General features: G+C 32.9%; 2 protein-coding genes across 2 annotated transcripts; one reads left to right on the plus strand and one right to left on the minus strand.

The window, feature by feature from the left end:
* The first annotated feature begins 809 nt into the window (after window positions 1-809).
* LOC108347190 (very-long-chain aldehyde decarbonylase CER1-like) lies at window positions 810-8805 on the plus strand. Its single transcript, XM_017586351.2, has 9 exons — window positions 810-912; window positions 2724-2947; window positions 3984-4216; window positions 4998-5217; window positions 5968-6343; window positions 7009-7317; window positions 7439-7543; window positions 8180-8353; window positions 8482-8805. Exons 1-9 carry the CDS (start codon window positions 853-855, stop codon window positions 8665-8667), a joined length of 1887 nt encoding a protein of 628 aa, XP_017441840.1. The 5' UTR covers window positions 810-852; the 3' UTR covers window positions 8668-8805.
* A 10036-nt stretch (window positions 8806-18841) lies between these two features.
* LOC128193963 (uncharacterized) lies at window positions 18842-22122 on the minus strand. The gene is made up of 5 exons (XM_052868169.1): window positions 21576-22122; window positions 20278-21527; window positions 19970-20193; window positions 19629-19886; window positions 18842-19546 (listed from the first exon to the last, which is right to left on the minus strand). The coding sequence occupies exons 1-5, from the start codon at window positions 22120-22122 to the stop codon at window positions 18952-18954; spliced, it is 2874 nt and encodes a 957-aa protein (XP_052724129.1). The 3' UTR covers window positions 18842-18951.
* Between the last annotated feature and the right edge of the window lie 379 nt (window positions 22123-22501).

A 22501-nucleotide genomic window follows, 5' to 3' on the forward strand; every position in this document is an offset into this window, starting at 1 on the left:
TGGTCACTTAGGAAGTCAACCTAACCCAACTCACTTATTAACGAGTTGAAAAAATTTGAACCCGATCCGACCCACCACGGGTTGGCTCAATAACTCGTTTAATTATAATTTTTTTAAAATAAAAATATTACAATTTTTTAATTCAAATATAAATAAACGTCATATTAAAAGACAACTCAAAATACAAAAAAAAGTATCATACAATCCAAACATAATCCAAAAACACGTATAAAAAATGAACAAATAAGTTTTTAATATTGATAATTTTTGTATTACTTGTCCGTTTATAATATTAGAGTCTTGAATAGATAAATCTATAATATTTTTCTCTCTTCAAATATCTTCTTCTTTATCACCATCTACAATATAATAAAAAAAATAATACATAATAATATTAAAATACAAAATAATAAATAATTAAATTAAATTAGGTGAGTTGGTAAGTCAATCCGGCTCATCACGGATTCAATCTAATGAGCGAGATTAAAAGCTAGTAGACATAAAAGTTACATTTTTTTAAATTTAATCCGACTCAAATTCGTGGTGAGTCAGATTGATCCCTGGTTACAATCCATTTCTAAAATTACTAATATAATTATTGATGTTAAATTTTCTTAAAATTGAACAAGAATAAATAAATGAATTAATTAATTTATATATATTATTTGAACATTAAATTTGCAGTTCCCCCATGTGATGAGCGTAAACACTGTCAGGTGTTAAATGCAAAAACTGTTCCTTCGTGTAAGTGATGCCAATAAATAGCAACCCATCCACCATCCTTCAATCCACCATTTGGTCTCAACAAAACCTTATTCTTCTCAAACATCATAGTTTCTGTTCCCAACAACTATGGCTTCAACACCTGGAATCCTCTCAGACTGGCCATGGAAACCTCTCGGAACATTCAAGGTTAATTCACTGTCTTTTCCCTTATTTTCAGCAAAGTTAATATATAGTGTTTTTTTATCACCATAAAATAGTAATATACATAGAACAATAGGGTGCTCCAATCCTCAGAAAAAGATAAAATTTGGAACTGATAATTACAAGATAAGTAAGGATTCATATATGATTTTTTTTCATTTAATAATCCTAATTTTAGTCAAATACGGTTTCTGAATTATCATATATAATATTTTGTATTAAATTGATGTTGATACTATTTAAAAAATAATAACTTGATAATATAAATGACCACATAAATAAGAATTACGAAAAACAATATAGTACTGATTTATATTTAACAGAAAGAGTCTCATTAACTCTTTTAAATTAAATAAAAGCTACGAAAAAAAATTGAGAGAATATATTAAATACTATTTGACAAAATTTGAAACATAAAAAAACTATTAAACTTAACTTTTTATCAAGAATAAAAATTAAATAAATAAATAATCACTTAGATTACTTCAATCATTTTACATTAAAATTATATATATACTATTATATAGCAAGAATTATTTTTTTGTGTTCAAATTTTTCTCTAATTTTATAGTTCAAGTAATATAATTTTTATTTAACAGTTTTCTTTAAAAATTTAATCATTTTTAAATTAAATAAGTAAAGAAAATCTATAAAATAAATAAAAACTATCTATAATAAAAATGAACATGGTATGTTTATATATATTATAATATAAATCACCTTTTTTATTTCAGAGTTCGTATTATTTTTATGTTTTTAACAAAATAATTATCAAATAAAAAAACAAAAAGTACTGATATGTAATAAAAATAATATTATTATACATATTCTAGACTAAAGATTTTACATTGTTGCGAATCACCCAAACCCTTATTTATTTTAATCCAAAAAGTTTTTTCCCTATCAGTCTTTGTATTTCTAAAATTAATATAATTATTTTTTATATTTTGTATGCCACACACGATATGTAGCAACCCACTAATACATTTTATAAGTAACAATCGTCATTTTATAAGTAACATACATTTTATCATCTTTCATTATTATTCTTTCAACTTAGCTTCATCAAAGGGTTTATTGGAATTGTCCTTTATTTGGTTGGTGTTGGTCTATTATTTGACAATTTGCCAAAAGGGGAAAGTATGTGGGTGTCAAGTCAACATCTAGATTTAAACATGGGATAGAATGACAACAAAACTATTTATGATACTATACGTATAATTTCTCTTACTCATTTTTTCATGGATTTGTAGATTTTAATGAATTTTATCTTTTTTTACTAATATTACCTCCATTCCAAAACAATCGTCATTTTCGTTTTCTTTATTGTTTTTTTTCCTCAAAATAATATTCTTTGTATCATACATATCTAAAGTATTTCTCGTGCCACTTTCAAAATTAGAATTAAGCCAAAAAAATGCATACCATCTTTAGAAAATTTAAATATAATTAATTTGTTTTTTAATGTTAACATTTTAGTTTCACTTCTTATTCTTGATATAGAATCTTGAATCCCATTGAATATTTCACAAAAATGAGATCTTATATAATTTTTCAAATCGTAGGGTCTATATTTAAACCTGAAATAATGAGATCTCTAGTCAGGTATTTGAACCCAACAACTTATTAAACAAGGTATCAATAAATAATATAATTTATCAAAACGTAAAAAATAAATTATCCAAAATTGACTATTGAGCCAAGGTAATAAATAAAAATTTAAAAAAAATCACATATATATTATAATTTAACATTAAGGTATTCTTATATTTATTATTTGCTTTGTGATTGTGCAGTACCTGCTATTGGCTCCTTTTGTGATTAGAAGTTGGTATGGTATGTTGGTGAAGGATGAGAGTGAAAGGGACGTAACAGCCTTTCTAATACTACCATTTTTGCTCTGGCGTATGCTTCACAATCAAATATGGATTACTCTCTCTCGACATCGAACTGCCAAAGGCAATGCAAGAATTTTTCACAAAGGAATTGAATTTGATCAAGTTGACAGAGAGGCCAATTGGTTAGTTTCTTCCATCTAATACAATGTTATATTATAAGCTTTTTTTAAGTCTTTCGCCTCATTTACATCATCACACTATAACAAATTATGAGTAGAAAAAGTTTATGTTAAATGAAAACAACCTCACACATCCCACCTGTATTTACATATTTCTCTTCTTGTGATATAGATATATGTTAAAATATTTAAGTTTAATTAAATCTCTCTGATTAGAAGATGAACATTAAATTTAATTTTACAATATATAAGCTTGTAAGATAAGATTTGTATTTATTTATATATTCTGAAATTAACTTATGTAGTTGATATGAGATTTTCGATACTAATCATGTCATGAAATATATATTTCGAACAAAACAGTTCGATAGTGGGTGGTATATAGACCTAACAAACAATAAACGTTAAGACTATGTTAAGAAATGAATTTTAAGACTATGTTTTTATAAAGTGATTTTACTGTTCAAGCGAATTTATGAAGATAAATTTTTCATTTTAATCATGTTCGGATTGAGGGAATTGAGAGTAATCAAAGCCGATGATTTACACGATATATGAATTTTTGAATCTATAATGATATACTTAGATTTGCGGCGATTTAAGTGTAAATGTCACTTTTGCCCCCAACAATTTTCATAATTTTAATTTATGTAATAGGTTTCACTGTATTCGATTTCATAAAGGTGTACCCCATTCCATGACTCTAGCTATTGCTAAGTTCACCCCATCCCATCTCCTCTAAGTTAGTGTAACGGACATTATTTGAAACTATAATCCATCATCTCTATTTTTCTTCAATTATGAAATTAGTGCAAGTGAATATAGTCTAAGTTTAAAATTTACATTCATATATATTATAAATTTATCCTTTTTTAAGTAGACGTGAGATCTTTAATATTAAACTAATTTCATTGAAATAGGTTTTTCACTTATGTATATAACGTAAATTGATCTTAATCAATAGTCGACATGCGATTGTAAGATTATTTGATTTTATTGTTGAGATGATGTTTTACATTTTTGTTTTTTCATGTTGTAGGGATGACCAAATTCTGTTCAATGGGCTACTGTACTACTTGGCAAACTGGACATTCTCTGGTGCATCACGTATTCCATTATGGAGGACAGATGGAGTGATTATGGCAATGCTGATTCATGCAGGACCAGTGGAGTTTCTGTATTATTGGTTGCATAGAGCACTTCATCACCATTTTCTCTATTCTAGATACCATTCTCATCACCATTCTTCCATTGTCACAGAACCTATAACTTGTGAGTCACAATTTCTTCTTTTGCATGCTTTGCTCATCAACGTCTCTCTCACTTCTCACTCACATTAATTTCATTCAACATATTTTAATCATGCATCAAATTATTATAAGTTTCACATCAACTAGAGATAAGATTAATTTATAATATATAAGTGGCTGAAAATCTCACCTTACATATCGATTTTGTGAAATTGACTTAAGTGTAAAATCCATAACTATCAGATCATCCATTAATATTAGTCTCACATTCTCATAATCCAAATATATTAATATTTATCTTAATATATCACTCAATTTTGACATATCAATTATTTCAATATTCAAAAACTAATTTATTATTTATTATCATATGAAATATTTTAACCATGCAAGTCTCTCATTTAATTTTTTTTCTTTTATCGAAAATATATAATAAAATTAAAGAATGAAATATTAAGAATGTCGTGTACACATAAAATAAAATGTCAAAAAATAAATATACAGAGAAATTTGATAATCTAGATTTCCATTTCCTAAGATTTGAATGTCACATGTGAAAAAAAAAATATTTTTATTTTCCTATATCTCCTATACACCCTAAAATGGAGTCTATATTGATCTTCATTCCTGTTATATATTTTGCTTTTATTAGTTAAAATTTTGACTAAGGCATCACCTTACAAAATTTGTAAGTATTATCAATTAGGGTTAAATTAAACTTTATTGGTATATAACTTTTATTCCATAGAAATTAAATAATTTAGATTATGTATTCATCTTTATGTAACTTTTTTTTTTTGCAGCTGTGATTCATCCATTTGCTGAACACGTATCATATTTCGTTCTGTTTGCAATTCCAATGTTAACCTCAGTCTTCACTAACACAGCGTCTATTATCACCATATTTGGATACGTGACTTACATTGATTTTATGAATAATATGGGTCATTGCAACTTTGAGATTGTTCCAAAGTGGCTCTTTAGTATCTTCCCTCCTCTCAAGTACTTCATGTACACCCCATCGTAAGTATTTATTACTTTTTATCCAAACCATTTTTATCATTGCTATATATATATCATTCATTATATTTCTTCTCAGATAATGAAATCAGATTATTTTTGTTTATCAACAAAAAAAAAATTGAATATAGTGAGTACTTGAATTGTTCTAAACCCTCTTACACATAAAAATTATATAAAATTTTCCAAAAGATAGAAAAATAAAGACACGAGCTCATCACTCTAGTACCACTATTTAAAAATATATGATATTTATAAAATAAAGTTTACATCATATATACATATTTTAAAATAATATTATTTTTAATCTATATGAAATTTTTAACACATTTTATATTAGATTATACTTCATCTTTGTGTCATATCTTATAATTTACTATTGCAAAAATATCAAAGTGACAATTTCCTTAAAAATACAAAGTTGTCTATGTTGAAACAGTGACAATTTTAAAGCTATTGGGGATGTTTAGACGACGGTAAGTTAAAATTGTCGTCACGACAGACAACCTAATAAATGATAGTTTTTTAACCGTTAATGAAATCTTCATGTAACTATTGTCTGCAACCTCTGTTACAATAGTGATTTCACCATTAACTTCATAATTTATTTATATTACTTGTACTAATCTATCACAATTGTGAAAGAAAAAATAGAAACAAGATGTAATGAATAAGAAAATTTAAATACAATTGAAATTCCGTACTTAAAATTTCTAGGTAACTGAATGTACTTATTTTGTATATATCTCACAGGTTTCACTCCTTGCACCATACTCAATTTAGGACAAATTACTCTCTCTTTATGCCATTTTATGACTACATCTATGGCACCATAGACAAAAATTCTGATCAATTACATGATTCAGCATTGAAACGACAAGAAGAAACCCCAGATGTTGTGCACTTAACACACCTCACAACACCTAAATCTATCTATCATCTAAGACTTGGATTTTCTTCCTTAGCCTCCAAACCCTACCAACCCAAATGGTACCTTTTCTTCATGTGGCCTCTCACAGCTTTCTCGATGATCCTAACATGGATATGTGGTCGTACATTCATTGTGGAGGAAAATCGTTTGGACAAACTCAAGTTGCAAACTTGGGCAATACCCAAGTACAATTTTCAGGTAAATATGTTACAATTTTTCTGGCAAAGTTTACTACTTTTGAAGTATGAGCCGCTCTTAAAAGAAATAATGATATCACTATCAATGTAAAATCTTAGATTCAATATTTGTAGTTATTTTTTTTATTTATAGCAGTCATTTTTTTTTCTTTTTAATAAATGTGAAACTTTTAATTCTTACTTGGATTCCTAATAATATGTTGGGATTTATATGCGTGGATATATGTTGGGAATTTAAGTGTGAGTCCAAGTTCACATTGGATAAAAGTAAAAAAGTAAAACATTATATAAAGGTGAAAGACTCATTAACCCATTATCTTAAGGTTTTGAGTAGAGAATGATGTCAATCGCTTATATGGTTGGACTTATATTTCATTGGTGTTTTGTATCTCCTTATACCCGAGAGATTTACTACGAAATCCACGAGAAAAAATTTACTATTATGAAGCATGAGTTGTTTATATGAACATTGATATTGTTTTCAACAAAATACTTTAAGATTAAATGCTGTGGGTTTTTACTTTACTTTTTTATAGTACTAACTTTATTATTTTTATTCAAAATTTTCAACTCTTGGTTAGATCCCTATAATGTAAATATTCAATACAGTTATATTATATAGTAATGTGTAAAATAACATTATATGACTATGCGATTTCTTTGTAGTACTCTTTGCAATCGCAAAAGTTGAGTATCAACAGAATGATAGAGAAGGCAATATTAGATGCAGACAAAAAGGGTGTAAAAGTGTTGAGCCTAGGTCTGATGAATCAAGGGGAGGAGCTTAACATCTATGGAGGGTTATATGTTAGCAAACATCCTAAGCTAAAAGTTAAGGTTGTTGATGGAAGCAGTCTTGCAGTTGCTGTTGTTCTTAACAGTATTCCTAAAGGAACAACACAAGTATTGCTTAGGGGCAAACTCACCAAGGTTGCTTGTGCTCTTGCTTTCAAATTGTGCCACCAAGGAATCAAGGTTCACCATTTTAATTAACTGCATAGATTTAATTATATATATATATATATATATATATATATGTTAATTTATTTAACTTTAGACTCTCTTAATTTTGACATGCATGATTACTATATTTCAGGTTGCTACAATGCATAAGGATGATTATGTGAGGCTAAAGAATTTGTTGGATAGGTCTGCAACTAAGTTGACTAATTTGATCATTGAGAAAAGCTGCACCCAAAAGGTAATTAATGTGTAATAAATTTTTCCTAGTTTCATTTTCATAATATATTTTAGTAGAAACGATTTTGTAAGGTCGAGGCATTAGCTATAGGAATAGAATCAATTCTACTCATTCTTCATTTGTTATTGTTGGAGAGCATTATATAAAGTCTCACACATAATAGATAAATTTAACAATATATAGATAAAAAAAAACACGTAAATATAATGTTTTAACACCGAGTCAAAATGGGTAGCAAGTTTATTTGTGTTATTTATCCACGGTATATTGATGGAAAATTCTAATATTTTACTCATTTATATTTAAAAAATATTCATGTACATCAAAAATAGTAATTGACGCTTAAAATAACCAAGAAAATAAATAAATAAGTTTATAAAATATATGATGTGAAAGAGGAGAGATAAGAAAAAAAAATGTTTAATAAGTATATAAGAATGAAGGTATATTTTTATCATTTCTTAATAATATTTTTAATTATCGATCAAATTAGTAATGATGAATAAACTTAAAAGCCTACCAACAATGAAAGTACTAAAATATATTAATTAAATGAAAATGAATAAGCTGTAAAGATGATTGAATGGTGATAAACAAAATTTTCTTTAGTCTCTCATCTTTCTTTTATTTATATAGATTTGGTTAGTTGGAGATGAATTGACTCAAAAGGAACAATTGCATGCACCCAAAGGAACATTGTTTATTCCATACTCACAATTCCCACCAAAGAGATATCGCAAGGATTGTTCCTACCATTGCACCCCAGCAATGCTAATTCCTAGTTGCGTTGAAAATGTCCATTCTTGTGAGGTTTGTTCACATAATGTTTTCGTTCTTCAAATGATTCGATCGTGTTATTCAATTTGTACATGGCTCAATGTTTTGTTTTTGTTAGAATCTCAAATGATAAAATTGCAAACATCTTGCATATATTGCAGGATTGGTTACCAAGGAGGGTAATGAGTGCATGGCGCATTGCTGGAATAGTACATAATTTAGAAAGATGGAGTGAACATGAGTGCAACTACACAATGAAAGACATAGATAAAGTTTGGCATTCAACACTTCAACATGGATTTCAATCTCTTAATGCACTGAATTCTGACAAGGAGCAGGATGAATGATTCCCTAAAAAAATATTCTCCTTATATCTCTTTTTAAAGCTCTTTTCAAAGTTATTTTATGAATAAAAAAAAGTTGTTGTATCTCTTTTTAAAGTTTTTTTCAATGTTATTTTACAGATTAAAAAAAAAACTCTTTTGTCCATCAAAAAGTTAGCTAATTATTAAGGAATTCTGAGAAAATTAAATAATTAAAAGTGTTTGACACACTACTTGTCTTAGCTTTTTCAAATATTGGTTATGGAGATCATTTTATACAAGCAAATTAGTGTATGTATATCTACATGTATCTATAAAAATTTAAAATTTCTGTACATTCTACTTTCCTTCTTATATGCAATTAAATATTTCTTTAAAGCAATAATTTTCACTCTACATCATTGTTATAGTAAGAATGTTGTTCGAATTTGAAGTGAGTTTAATCTCACTTTAAGTAGGGATGAGTAAAAAAAATAATATAGAAAAAAAGAAGACTTACATATTTATGGTTTTAAGGATTTTAATTGAAAGTAGAATTATGAACTTTTTATATTAAAAGTTTATGACTCATTGGTATCAAATCCTCTATGTATCTCTTAATGAATAAAAAACTAATAAATTGATATGATAAATATGAAACAATTACGTCGTGTGAAAAATAATGTAAATTAAAATTAAATATTATTAGAAAGATTAAGCTTATATATTCCAGTTATAAAGTATTCAAAAGATTTTTTTTATAGCACAGTACTATCTATGAAAAGTTTTTAAACTCTATTCAAATGTCATTTTTTTAGTTTGTCTCTTATTTTTTGACACTTTGTTTTTTACACTACCATTTTCGCAATTCATCGTATAGATGAACCCTAATTCGCGCAAGCTCACTAGACAAAAATCGTGAGCCATTATGAAAAGTTAATTCTTTTAATATTTCCTTCTCATTTCTTATATATCATCTTGTAATCTCTAAAACAATAGAGATTGAAAACAAATAAAATAAAAAACTATTCCAAAGATTAAAATATTAAAGATTAATTTTTTTAAACTTAAATATGTTTTAGGTTTGAATTTTATTTTCTCTTATTTTTTATTTCTTGTCATCTGTTTTTGAATCTCTATTTTTGTACATACAACTTTATTATGAAAACAATAATAATAAATATAACTTATTAAATAATATTTAAATAAATAACATAACCAAAACATAATTTCTGAAAATAATTTTGTAATTAATAGTTATCTGTTAATTTTTAATATGTAAAATTCTTACTTGTCACATGCACAATTCTCACATCTTATTTATTTGTGGCATGATTCACTTCTTTGGTTATCTCTGTTTGAGAAAAATACTCAAATATATATATATATATATATATATATATATATATATATATATATATATATATATATATATATATATATATATATATATATATATGTCTATGTGGAGAGAGTGAGTGAACTTACATATTCTGAGTCATATAGAATGAGTGAAATGCGGTCACATGAGAATGAAGAGTTGAACAGAAACAAAGAAACGAACCTATTTTGTGAGAAGATGAAAGAAGCTCAAACAACATTCATGGAAAAACGGTGGAAAGATTTCAAGAAAAAGATGATGGAAAAACGAGGGAAACATCCTCACGCAGTTTCTGCTACGTTATAAAATGCGTAGACTTACTATAACATCCAAAACTATGTTCCAGTAACTAATTTATAAAATATCATTTTTATACGTTATAAAATGTTATTTTTGTGTTTATTGATATGTGATTCATAAATCTAACCACAACAACTGATGTTGAAATCTAAGCACAACCTTAGTCATTTCCAGCGTCTTTTTGGAAATCACAACCTCGTGCAAGACAATGTTTCCCTCATAGTTTTGCTGGCACAAAGCATGCCACCTTTTGGCTTCAGCGCAATTTATTATGACAAATTTTCATTTGTCCGATAGGATGGAAGGTATTATGACGTAGAAGTTTTTGTATGTTATATTATGTGATCTATTATTACATATATATATTTTTGTAAGTTATAATATTTTTGTATGTACATTGCTTAGTATGTCATAATATATGTTTTTTTAAAAAAAGAATTGATTATTACATTTGATATCCAATGAAATTATAATAATATTCCTGTATTATCATCTGATCCAATCAATTTATAATCAATATAGTTTCAAATAAACAAATTTAATGAAACTAACAAAATACAATTCATTTCAAACATTAAATAGTCTAATATTTAATACATCATTTATACATGAAACTATATATTAAATCCAAATATTACATTAATGTACATACACTATTGAATTGTAGCCAAGTTTCTACTAACACTTAAAATAAAAGAAGCCTAGTTCCTTCTAATGTCTTCAATATCTGCAGCTTCCATCGGAGATGAATCATTAAAGATCTACAAATAAAATAATAGAGTTAAAATAATATTGTAATGAATAGTTGGATAAATATTTAGTTAGTATTTTAATACCTTATTCCATGATTCAGTAATGTTTGGACAAATAATGGTATGCATGTGTTTCATTACATAATACCCACACTCATAGTTGCCCAATTGACGTCGACACTGCAAATTAAATATAAATAATCAAGACTCATTCAAACCAAAGACAATAAATATCATATTATACTCTAGCTAACATTTGCACCATGTAGCTTTGTATATTTTGCTAAACCAAATTTCACAAAACCAACAACACAGCCAATTCCTCATATTGCTGGAACACCCTTCCTCACATCATCTTTGAAGTCACCATCTTTTTTCTTGTATCTTGATAACCCACAATGTGGACAGTGATGTAACTTTTCATATTTCTTCCTATAAACACACAATCGTTCGGAAAAACATGAATCTTTTTATACTCCATACCCATTGGACATAATATTTTCTTCGCATCATAATTAGATGTTGGCATTGTATTACCTTCAGGAAGAATGTCACTCACTAACTCAAGCAATTCGGTGAAACTCTTATCACTCCACCCATTTCTTACTTTCACATTAAATAGTTTTAATATTGCCGACAATCGAGTGTACTTAATGCACCTCAAATACAAAGGCATTTCTGCATCACTACACAAAGTTTCATACATATGTGATCGTGCAAAGACATCATCTCCAACATCACGAATCATTTGCTCCAAACCATCTTCCATAACGAAATCTACTTCTTCTGCTTCAATTTGAGACACATGTGCTATTTCCACTTCTACTAATTCACCATGCCATGTCCACTTGGGGTAGCTCTTTAGGAACCCATCACACAAAACATGCTCTCGTATTACTGCAATGGGTAGTCTCCGCTTGTTCAAGCAATTCACACATGGACAATAAAATCTTCCATTATTATCTGCTACATTCCTCGTAGCAAATTCAATAAATTGTTCCACTCCTCTTTCATATTCTTCAGTTGTTCGTTTAGAATTTATCCAACTTCAGTCCAGATTAATGTTTTGTGCCAATGAACTGAAACCAAGAAAGTGGTGACACTTTAATGTTTATTTAACAACGTTAGGTTTTGTAGACCGCTACAACACAAAAGTCCTATAAAGCTTATTTAATAACGTTTTTTAAAACCTTTAAGGTTATTTTGTTGTGTTGTGTTCATTCTCAATGACCCTCTACTACTCTTATTCCTAAAAGACAACAAATAAAAGACTTATGGTTTTGTAATAATAAAACCATAATAATACTACCTTCCATACATGAAAGAAAGAATAATTTCATTCTAATAACCATATTTGGAAGAAAAAACATGAACAATTACAAAATAATACAACTAAAAGACAATAAATTACAAAGACATAAAGGATCAAAATTAATACCTTACCTATGGAACCTTCAAATTGATAACTTGTACGAGGAACCCTAACCAATGCTTGATTATAATTGTAATCAATGATTGAGCACTAAAACAACAAACTCGATGGTATTCTTCATAAGTTTAGAGGAAAGATCAACATCTATACCTACAAATATACAAAAATGAAAAGTACAAGCATAAATCCTAGAACACATGCATGATTCAAAATACACAATTGCTTTTATGCGATTGTCCTTTACACACATGTTCAAGTAAAAAATGTGAGAGAATTCAATGCATCTATCATACTTTTAATGGATCTCTATCAATCACAGCAATAAAACCTTATTTATAGTTCTTTTCTTTGTGTAGTTGTGAACTTTAATCCTTGTTAAATTTTGAATACAGATTAAAAATATAAAATTTTAGTAATTTCCATAAAATGTGCATACGTTTTCACATTGATAAATTCAGTAATAAATTTTAAACATTATGCTAATTTAATCTTCGTTCTATGAGTATTTAACATGTATGTGAAATTTAAAAATAAATAAATCTACATATTTTTCAGAGTAAAGACTATAGTTATTAATATAAAGTATGGAGAAGTCGCCTAGTTTGACCAAACAGATAATTTAAAATGCATTGTTTTTTATTAATTATAATGGCAAAATATCATAAAATCCATATGAAAAAAAAATTATGATTGAAGATAACAACGGAAACCGATAATGCAAAAGAATGAAGACACATGGCAATGCATATTTGTTAGGCCTCGAAAATGACGAATGCTGGTGGAGTCCACGTGGCAGCAGGAGAGCGCGCCACCTCAGTCGCGCACATGGCGACGCCAGCGCCTGACGCTCCACTAACGGACGCCAGCTGGCGCACGTGCAGCTGAGTCAGAGATCGGTAGTGGAGAGCAGCGTGTTGGCCAGATGGAACGTGCGTTCAGCGGTAGTGGAATACACGTGTCCGCCTGGGAGTGGACGTCCGGCATGGGCAGTCAGGGTAAACGTGCGTTCGGCAAGAGTGGATTACACGTGTCTGGCTCAGAATGGACGACCGTCCGGTATGGGCTGACAGAAACGTAGTGGAGTGCGCTGACAGCATGGGAACGTGTCTGCCAGAGTGGGGACGTGCGCTGACAGCTGTGGAAAGCAAAACTGAGAATCTGAAATATTCCCCTCCCTCTGCACGCACCTATTTGCTTCATTTCTGAGAATTTCTTCTCTCCTCTTACTCTCTACATTCTCTGAACCTTCTCTCAAAGCTCTCTGCACCTTCTTTCCAAAGAAAACACCAGTTCATCTCCTCCATCAGTATTTCCGGCACCATTGAAGGACGCTCGACGTCAAGGACTCCAAAAGAACCGTTCGGTTCGTGAAAACTGAACTGGTAAGTCCTTCCCTTCATGCTGTCATTCGTTTTCAATGCACGCAAACCCCAGTTTTTGGGAATGTACGTTGTTTTCTATTCTTGAAATGAGGGAGATCTGATAGTATCGGACGTTACTTGTTGTAGTTGAGTTAACGAGCGTTGACGAGTAGAATCTGTAAGTGGAGAAGTGTCTTTGTGCGTCTGTGAACGTTCGGTCATCTAAGAGGTAAGGGAAGCTTATTTAATTTAACTGGTATGATGTATGTTATGTGAACGTTCGTTATTTGACTGCATGGAAGTAATGCATGATGTATGATATGTATGAATCGTTTGAACGTTCGTTGTTTGACTGGATGGGTATAATGTATGATGTTTACTGTGACTGATGTGCATGGACGTTCGTTGATTTATGGTTGGGAATGAAATATATGAATTTTGATATTATGAATCGTATGAAAAATGAGAGTTGGTTTGATAGGAACGAATGGAATTATGAAATGTTGATGAAGGGTGAACTGGAATGTAAAAGAAATTGAATAAGAAACTTTCCCTATAATCATGTGCGTTTGTTACTGAATGGTCCTCGACCGTTCGGTTTTCTTGTTAAAAATAGCTAAAGTGAGATTCTTTCATTTGGTTAGATCTCTTATTGAGGACGAGCGTCCTCGTGTCAAAATACTCTGCTTAAGCGTTCGGCCAAGCACTGTTGCATCTGGTATTTTTGATAAACTCCCTTCTTTTGTAATTGTGTATATATATATATATATATATAACAGTATACTTTCCCGTTCGTAAACATTGATTCAAAAATCCCTTAGTATATTTATCCATTATTTTAAGGTTATTAACGTTCGACCTCCAACTTAACGTTCGTACTGGGAAGCGTTCGGTCTTATACTGAGTGCTCGTTCAAAAGGTGCTCAGTCTTATACTGAGTGTTCGTTCTAAATGGGGCTCAGTCTTATACTAAGCGCTCACTCTAAATGGGGCTCGGTCTTATACTGAACGCTCGCCCTAAATGGTGCTCGGTCTTATTCTGAGCGCTCGTATTCTTTCTCGTAAATTAGCCTTACACAATAGCGTACGTCCAACCTTAGATTCCTACGCTCGGTCATTGACTGGCAGTGGGTTCAGTGTGAAAATTTTTATAAAAACATTCCCTGGAAGTCTTGAAACGTTCGTGTTGATGTATCCAGCCTAAAGCCTCTATACTTAAATTATTTCTTAGAGTGTTGGTTTGAAATTCACGAGCGTCAGTCCATTAAACTGATTCACCTGGTAAATGACGTTCGTCACTTGGAATCCTGATATTATTCAAATCTGACAGTAACTTGATCGTTCGTACTCTGATCTGAATGAGCGTCTTTTGGTCTCGTTTACTGCATTCGTCCACGGTCTTATTGGGGGACAGAACGTTCGGTTTTTTATGGTTTCCCTATTTATGATGAAAATGATTATGTAATGATGAATAGTGAATGATGAATAGTACCTGAGATGAAATGAAAGTTATGAATGTTGAACAAGCGTTCTAGGCAGGAACGACTCATGGATGAATATTGAAAGTTGTAAAGTATGACTGTGGATAGTTAATGCTGGCTGTTCGATCCTGATGTTCCGTGAGTGCTCGTCCTCAAGTAGAGGACGCACGTCATGCGTGGGAACGGCAGGAGGTCGACGTCCTTAGGGGTACTTCGGACGGAACGGACTAACCTCGGGTGGCAGTTGATGAGAATGCCAGTTACCACACCACCCGAGTGCGTGAACGCCTGTAACTACGCAGAATTCATACAGTCCGGACGGTCAGTCGTGTTGAGTTTTATTTAGTACGTACGTTAAAGTGTGTTGATATGTGATGAATGCGTGCGTTGATATGTATGTTTGTAATGAACTGTTTACTTGAATTTGTATGTTGATGCATGAGTTAAATTACATAAGCTTACCCTGCGTTTTCCTTGTGTTGTCTCGTTTTGTACGTCCGTCCTGTCATTGCAATGATCATCCGTGTGGATGTGAGCAGAGGGAGACGAGCGTTTGGGAGAGGCGCTGAACGAAGAGAATCTGGTTGAAGTTGAAGTGAAGATCGAGCAGTGAGACGTTCGGCTAGTAGTGTAGGTGTTGAATGGAGTGGTCGTTCGACCACCTCATGCTTTCTTTTAAGTTACGTTCGGTCGTTCGATATTTTCCTTTGTAAACCGTTCGATCAGGTTTTTATTTTACGTTCGGCCTTAATTTGTAACTCTTGTTATAAGACGTGCGGCTTTGCGCGTTCGTTCTTTATGTTGTAATTGTACTCAAGGACGTTCGTCCTTGAGCGTTCGTTTCCGATTTCTGTTTTTAGTTGGAAAACTGTTTTGAATTATTATTAGGTTTAATTGCTTCCTTTGTCCCCACTTTGGTTGAATTGTGTCAAATTCATCCTCATTTTTAAAAAAGTTTCATTGTCATCCTCACGTGGTGTAAAAGTGTCAATTGAATCCAAACATTGAAAATATTTGTGTCAATGTAGTCATCTCCGTTAAATACACACTAACTGCGTTAAGTGGCTGATTATTTGGCACTAAAGAAGTAAAACGTGGCAAATGAGTCACAGTAGTGGTTGTGACGTGTTTGGTGATTTGTATTTAGGGTATTTGTACACTAAAGAATTAAAATCAGAATTCATTTAGGGTATTTGTATTTGTGAACGAAGTGCGATTGGGGCTTTTGAAAGCAGAACTCGTTTGGTGATTTGGAAGTGCGAAGTGGGTTCCATTCGAAGGTCCATTCGAAGGTACGTGTACATTGCTTTCGTTGGGTTTATGGTTGCTTTGGTGTGTGTGTTTGCTTCGTGTGTGTGTTTGCTTTTGTTGTGGTCCCCCATGAACTATTATCTCTGTTTGTTGTTGTCCCCCATTATGGGTGTTGTGTGTGGTCCCCCATTGTAGGTTAAAGTCAATCTTTATGCTGTGTTTAGGGTTCAGTACAAATTTGTTTTAATTGTTTATGGTCTGTTTAAAGTGCTTTGTGGAAGTTTTTTCGTTGGCTTAGGAAGTGGCAATGTCATTGACTCATCAGTGTTGTTCGTCTTGCTCATGGGGGAGCTGTCGTGCCGTTTCATCCAAAGGATTGGTTCAAACTAACATATGTCATTGTGGGGAAGTTGCTGTGTTGAGAGTGGCGAAAACTGTGAAGAACGAAGGCAAACAATTTTGGGGATGCCCTAATTACAAGGTTTGTTCAATGGCTGTAGTTTCATTTTAGTGATTAGTTTATTTTTTGAACAGCGGACTCGAAACGAAGAACTTCAAGGATGCAATTATTTTAAATGGTGCAATGAAGCTAATTTGGATGAAAGGGATACTATTATTGCTAGGCAAAGGAGGAAAATTATTAGTCTGGAGAAATCTGCTATGGTTTCTCAGAAATGGGAGAAGCAATTAACATGGATGCTATGTTTTATGGGGTTTATTAATGTGATCCTTGTTTGTATCTTGTTTAAAATTCCATGACTATTTTGTATTAGACAATGTGTTGTATTAGACAGTTGTTGAAAATGAATGAAAAATCTCAATTTCTGCTTTCAATAGCTAATTGGCAGTGATATTGTTGAAGAAGGTGGATGTTCTTTCAATAGTTAAGTTGTAGTGATATGGTTGAGACAGGAACAATTTGATGACAGCTAAGTAAACTCTCCAAATATAACATGCAGCCAATAAAATAAATTCAAATTTGATGACAGCTAAATTCAAATTTGATGACAGCAACAATTTAATGGCTACTGTACACAGTTATCAGTTGCAGTAGAAACAATATTGCACTTGTCATTTATCTTCAAATGAAAATAAATAATAAATAATATAAGATTCAATGAAAGTTGAGTATAAAATCAGAGCTTCGAATGCACATTGAATATAACAGCAGAATTCACTTCAAATGCTTTTTCTTTATGTAATTTGAAAACTTGTGATAAATTCATTATGATTGTCCAAAGCTATTGCATTGCTTTATTACATACCGAACCGAATCTTACTTAAGAGAATTGGACAGTAGAAATCAGTAAAAACAGAGGCTTAATCACCATTTCAACAGTAAATTTTTTTCCAATGCGAGTAATGAACTTGGAATGAGCGTTGACTTCATATTCTTTGGACGAGCGTCCCCTTGTGCGCGCAGGGGGCGACGAGCGTCCGCTTGTTATGAACCCAGCGTGCGCTAGCTATGTGACGACTATCCTGGCGACGACCGTCCTGGGCGACGAGCGTCCACTTCATGTTCTCTGGATGAGCGTCTTGACGAGCGTCCATTTCATATTCTCTGGACGAGCGTCCTCTTGTGCGTGTAGGGAGCGACGAGCATCCGCTTGCGATGAACCGAGCGTGCCCTTGCTATGTGAGGAGCGTCTTGGGCGATGAGTGTCCTGGGCGACGAGCGTCCACTTGATGTTCTCTGCATGGGCGTCTTGACGAGCGTCCATTTCATATTCTCTGGACGAGCGTCCTCTTGTGCGTGTAGGGAGCGACGAGCGTCCGCTTGCGATGAACCGAGCGTGCCCTTGCTATGTGAGGAGCGTCTTGGGCGATGAGCGTCTTGGGCGACGAGCGTCCACTTGATGTTCTCTGCATGGGCGTCTTGACGAGCGTCCATTTCATATTCTCTGGACGAGCGTCCTCTTGTGCGTGTAGGGAGCGACGAGCGTCCGCTTGCGATGAACCGAGCGTGCCCTTGCAATGTGACGAGCGTCTTGGGCGATGAGCGTCCTGGCGACGAGCGTCCTGAGCGACGAGCGTCCAATGTTCATACCTGCATATTCATGAATCTGCTGAGTGCAGACAGCTAAATGCAGCTGAATTCAAATTTGATTCATCAGAAACCTTCATTTCTGATGAAAATAACTAATAAATAATATAAGATTCATCAGAAACTGTGATTCAAACGGCACATTGAATATAACATCAGAAACTGTGGTTCAAACTGGACATCATATTCATTGAACAAACAATACTTTGCTTCATCAAATAATACATCAGCACACAATACATATTGAAGTTTGTATCCAAAAAAAGGTGCTAGCCGAAACAAAGTACCAAAATACATATTAATAATAGCTAATGACTTTCTAAATCAGTTTGAAGGTGCTGTGGCAGTTGGGTCAGCTGGTGTTGAAGTTGTCTGAGGTGCTGTTGTTGATGGGTGACTTTGTTGGGGTTGTTCAACCTCGCATTGAGTAATTTGACTGGATTGAGTTGCATTTGGAGTTGTTGGAGCAGCTTGGGCAGCTTGTGGACAATTATTTCTTTTATGTCCAAGCTCTCTACATATGCCACATCTCTTACGTGTTCCACCTTGTCTTAGTTCAGTGTCATCTTTCTTAAGCTCCCAAGGCTCTAATCTTCTTTTCTTTTTCGGTCTACCAGGCAAAATTCTCTTAGGTGGAGGCAACACATCAGGCATTGAAGTCATTTCCCACATATGAGCACCGTGGACTGGATATATCATTGGAAAGTATGTTTGTTCATAGGTTGACTTTGTAAACCAATGTGAGATGTAGTCTTCTCCATTGATGTTTAAAAATGTCATGGCAGTGAGGGCATGACAGCATGGGATTCCTGTTATACTCCATTTCCTGCAACTACAGTCCACTTTATCTATGTCAACAACAAACTTGTCACCAATGTTGGAAGTGTGTCTCACTTCAAATAATTTCAATCCTGACCAGCTGGAAAATGAAATTTGGATTCAAGTGAGTAAGTAAAGTAAACAAATTAAAACAAATAAAACTTCATATTATGAAATCATACCTAGGTATCCAATATTTTGTGTTGTTTAATTCCTTTTGAAATCGTTTATAAATTTTGGGGCAAAAGGAACCTTCATATAACCTTATCTTCTCTCTATTTCTTGCCCATCTCTTCATTAGATACATACGAATGTCTTCCATCATTGTTATGATGGGCTTAGCCCTTGCATCCAAGATCACACTATTAAAAGCTTCAGAGATATTGTTTACTAGGGTGTCACAAGCAGCTGTAGGTGTAAACCTTGACCTTGACCAAAATCTATATAAAGAAAAACACACACATTTATAACACAACCAAACAGTTCTAAATAATTGACATGGCTAACACTCTTGAAAACATACCTTGGTGGAATAGCTATTAAGTGCTTAAAGGCCTCTACATTGACATCTTTTATTTCTCTCATGACTGCCTCCCATGCTTGAGGATGGGTTGATGATGCTGCCTTCCATAATAGACGTTTCAGATTTTTTCCAGGATATTTTTTCCTAAAATTTGCATATATGTGGCGGACACAAAACCTTTGATCAACACGAGGTAGAAGTTCTTGTATTGCTGGCAGAAGTCCCTATCAAATGATAAAAGTAAATTTACTGAACATGAACATGGAAGACTAAGGTCTCATAATAAAAAACAATGAAATATAACTTACTTTTTGTTGATCTGAGATAAATGTATACGTTGAACAATTTTCAACACCACCAAGATCATCAATCAAGAATTCCAAAAACCAAGTCCAGGTTTCCTTATTCTCCACCTCCACAACAGCATATGCCAAAGGTAACATTTGGTCATTACCATCTCTTCCAACTGCTGTTAACAATTCACCCCCATATTTCCCTTTCAAGAAACACCCATCCAAACCTACAATGGGCCTACATGATATGAAACTCACCTTACATGCCTTCAAACAAACATAAAGTCTCTTGAATACTTGGTTCCCCTCATTAGGTTCTACACTAACTTTGACAGTTGATCCAGGATTTGACCTAAGCAGCTCATTCACATAGTCATATACCCTTTTATATTGTTCTTCAAAATCACCTTCAATTTTCTTGTGTGCCATTTTCTTTGCCCTAAAGGTTGTTGACCGAGACACATTAATATTCCATTTCTTACAAACTTTGTTTTGGAGGTTAGTCAAATTCATATTTGGATTTTCTTTTATGGTCTTCTCTAACCTCCCACTTAACCATTTTGATGTCACTAAACGCACATTAAATTCTCTACTGCAGGTATGCTTGTTTATAATCTTCCTTAACTGCCATGTATTTTGGGCAGCCTTATATGCACAATATGCGTACCATGGGCACTTCCCTTTTGTCCCACAACATTTAACAGAAACTCTTGTTTTATCATTTTTAAAAACCTTCAATTTCCTACCATTCTCTACACCGTAGCTTCTTATTGCTTCTGTGAAATCTTTTTTTTCACTGAAGAATGTCCCCACTTCCCAGTTATAGTGTTCCATACTTTTGGGCAATGAAAAAATGCCAAAATTTCCATAACGGTCTCTATCATCATTTGATGAATCACTTAATACAAGGTTGTCTAAACTTTCAGATTCCCAAGAATTGTGAGATAAACCTCTGTCATGTACATGCTGTAATGGAGGACACTTCCCACTTGGTCCACCCACTTCAACTTCCTCACTACGGTTACAAAAATCATCTTCACTCAACACATCCTCTTCATCTCCATTCCAACTTCTAACATCGTAGTCATCATGTCCCCCATCCTCTCTCTCAGCCTCTGCCTCCACAAAATTATCACTGTCAGCCTCTATACCTTCTCCTAAAACAGCCCCAACATCCTTTCCCTCAGCCTCTGCATCCACAAAGTTATCACTGTCAGCCTCTACACCCTCTCCCAAAACAGCCCCAACATCCTCTCCCTCAGCCTCTGCCTCCACAAAGTTATCATTAACAGCCTATACACCCTCCCCCAAACCAGCCCCAACATCCTCTCCCACAACCTCTGCCTCCACAATGTTATCATTGTCAGCCTGTACACCCTTCCCCAAAACAGCCCCATCAGTGTCTCCCTCAGCCTCTGCCTCCACACAATTATCATTGTCAGCCTGTACACCCTCCCCCAAAACAGCCTTCTCACACTCTTCCTCACACTCTACCTCTACACGATTATCACTGTCACCCTCCCCCAACATATGAATGTACTCAGGATCTGACACCATGTGTACAACATACAGGTGAGATTGACCATTCAAAATGGCAAGGTTGACTAGATGACATGCACCCTTGTCATCAGATAATAGTTCTAACCTTCCTTCTAACACAGTACCACCACCCACTGCATACCACAACTCTTTAACATTAATATAGCCCATCTCCTTCAAAATGGACATAATTTCAAAGTAGCTCCATCTATCTGGGTCAATTTTTAAAGTAGATGTTTGACCAAACTCATATTTAAATGACCCATCATTCACAAATTTGCCCCCATGGTGAAAGACCACTTCGACATCACAGTTAGGCATCCTAAACTAATATAAAAAATCATGTCAGTCTAACTTTACCCAAATAACACTACATTTAATTGACCAAAATAACACTACATTTACATATCAGGATACGACTGTCAACCCATCAGGGTACAACACTTCCACAAAGCACTTTAAACAGACCATAAACAATTAAAACAAATTTGTACTGAACCCTAAACACAGCATAAAGATTGACTTTAACCTACAATGGGGGACCACACACAACACCCATAATGGGGGACAACAACAAACAGAGATAATAGTTCATGGGGGACCACAACAAAAGCAAACACACACACGAAGCAAACACACACACCAAAGCAACCATAAACCCAATGAAAGCAATGTACACGTACCTTCGAATGAACCTTCG

Source organism: Vigna angularis, chromosome 9 (assembly GCF_016808095.1).
Source record: "Vigna angularis cultivar LongXiaoDou No.4 chromosome 9, ASM1680809v1, whole genome shotgun sequence".
Taxonomy (NCBI): Eukaryota; Viridiplantae; Streptophyta; class Magnoliopsida; order Fabales; family Fabaceae; genus Vigna; species Vigna angularis.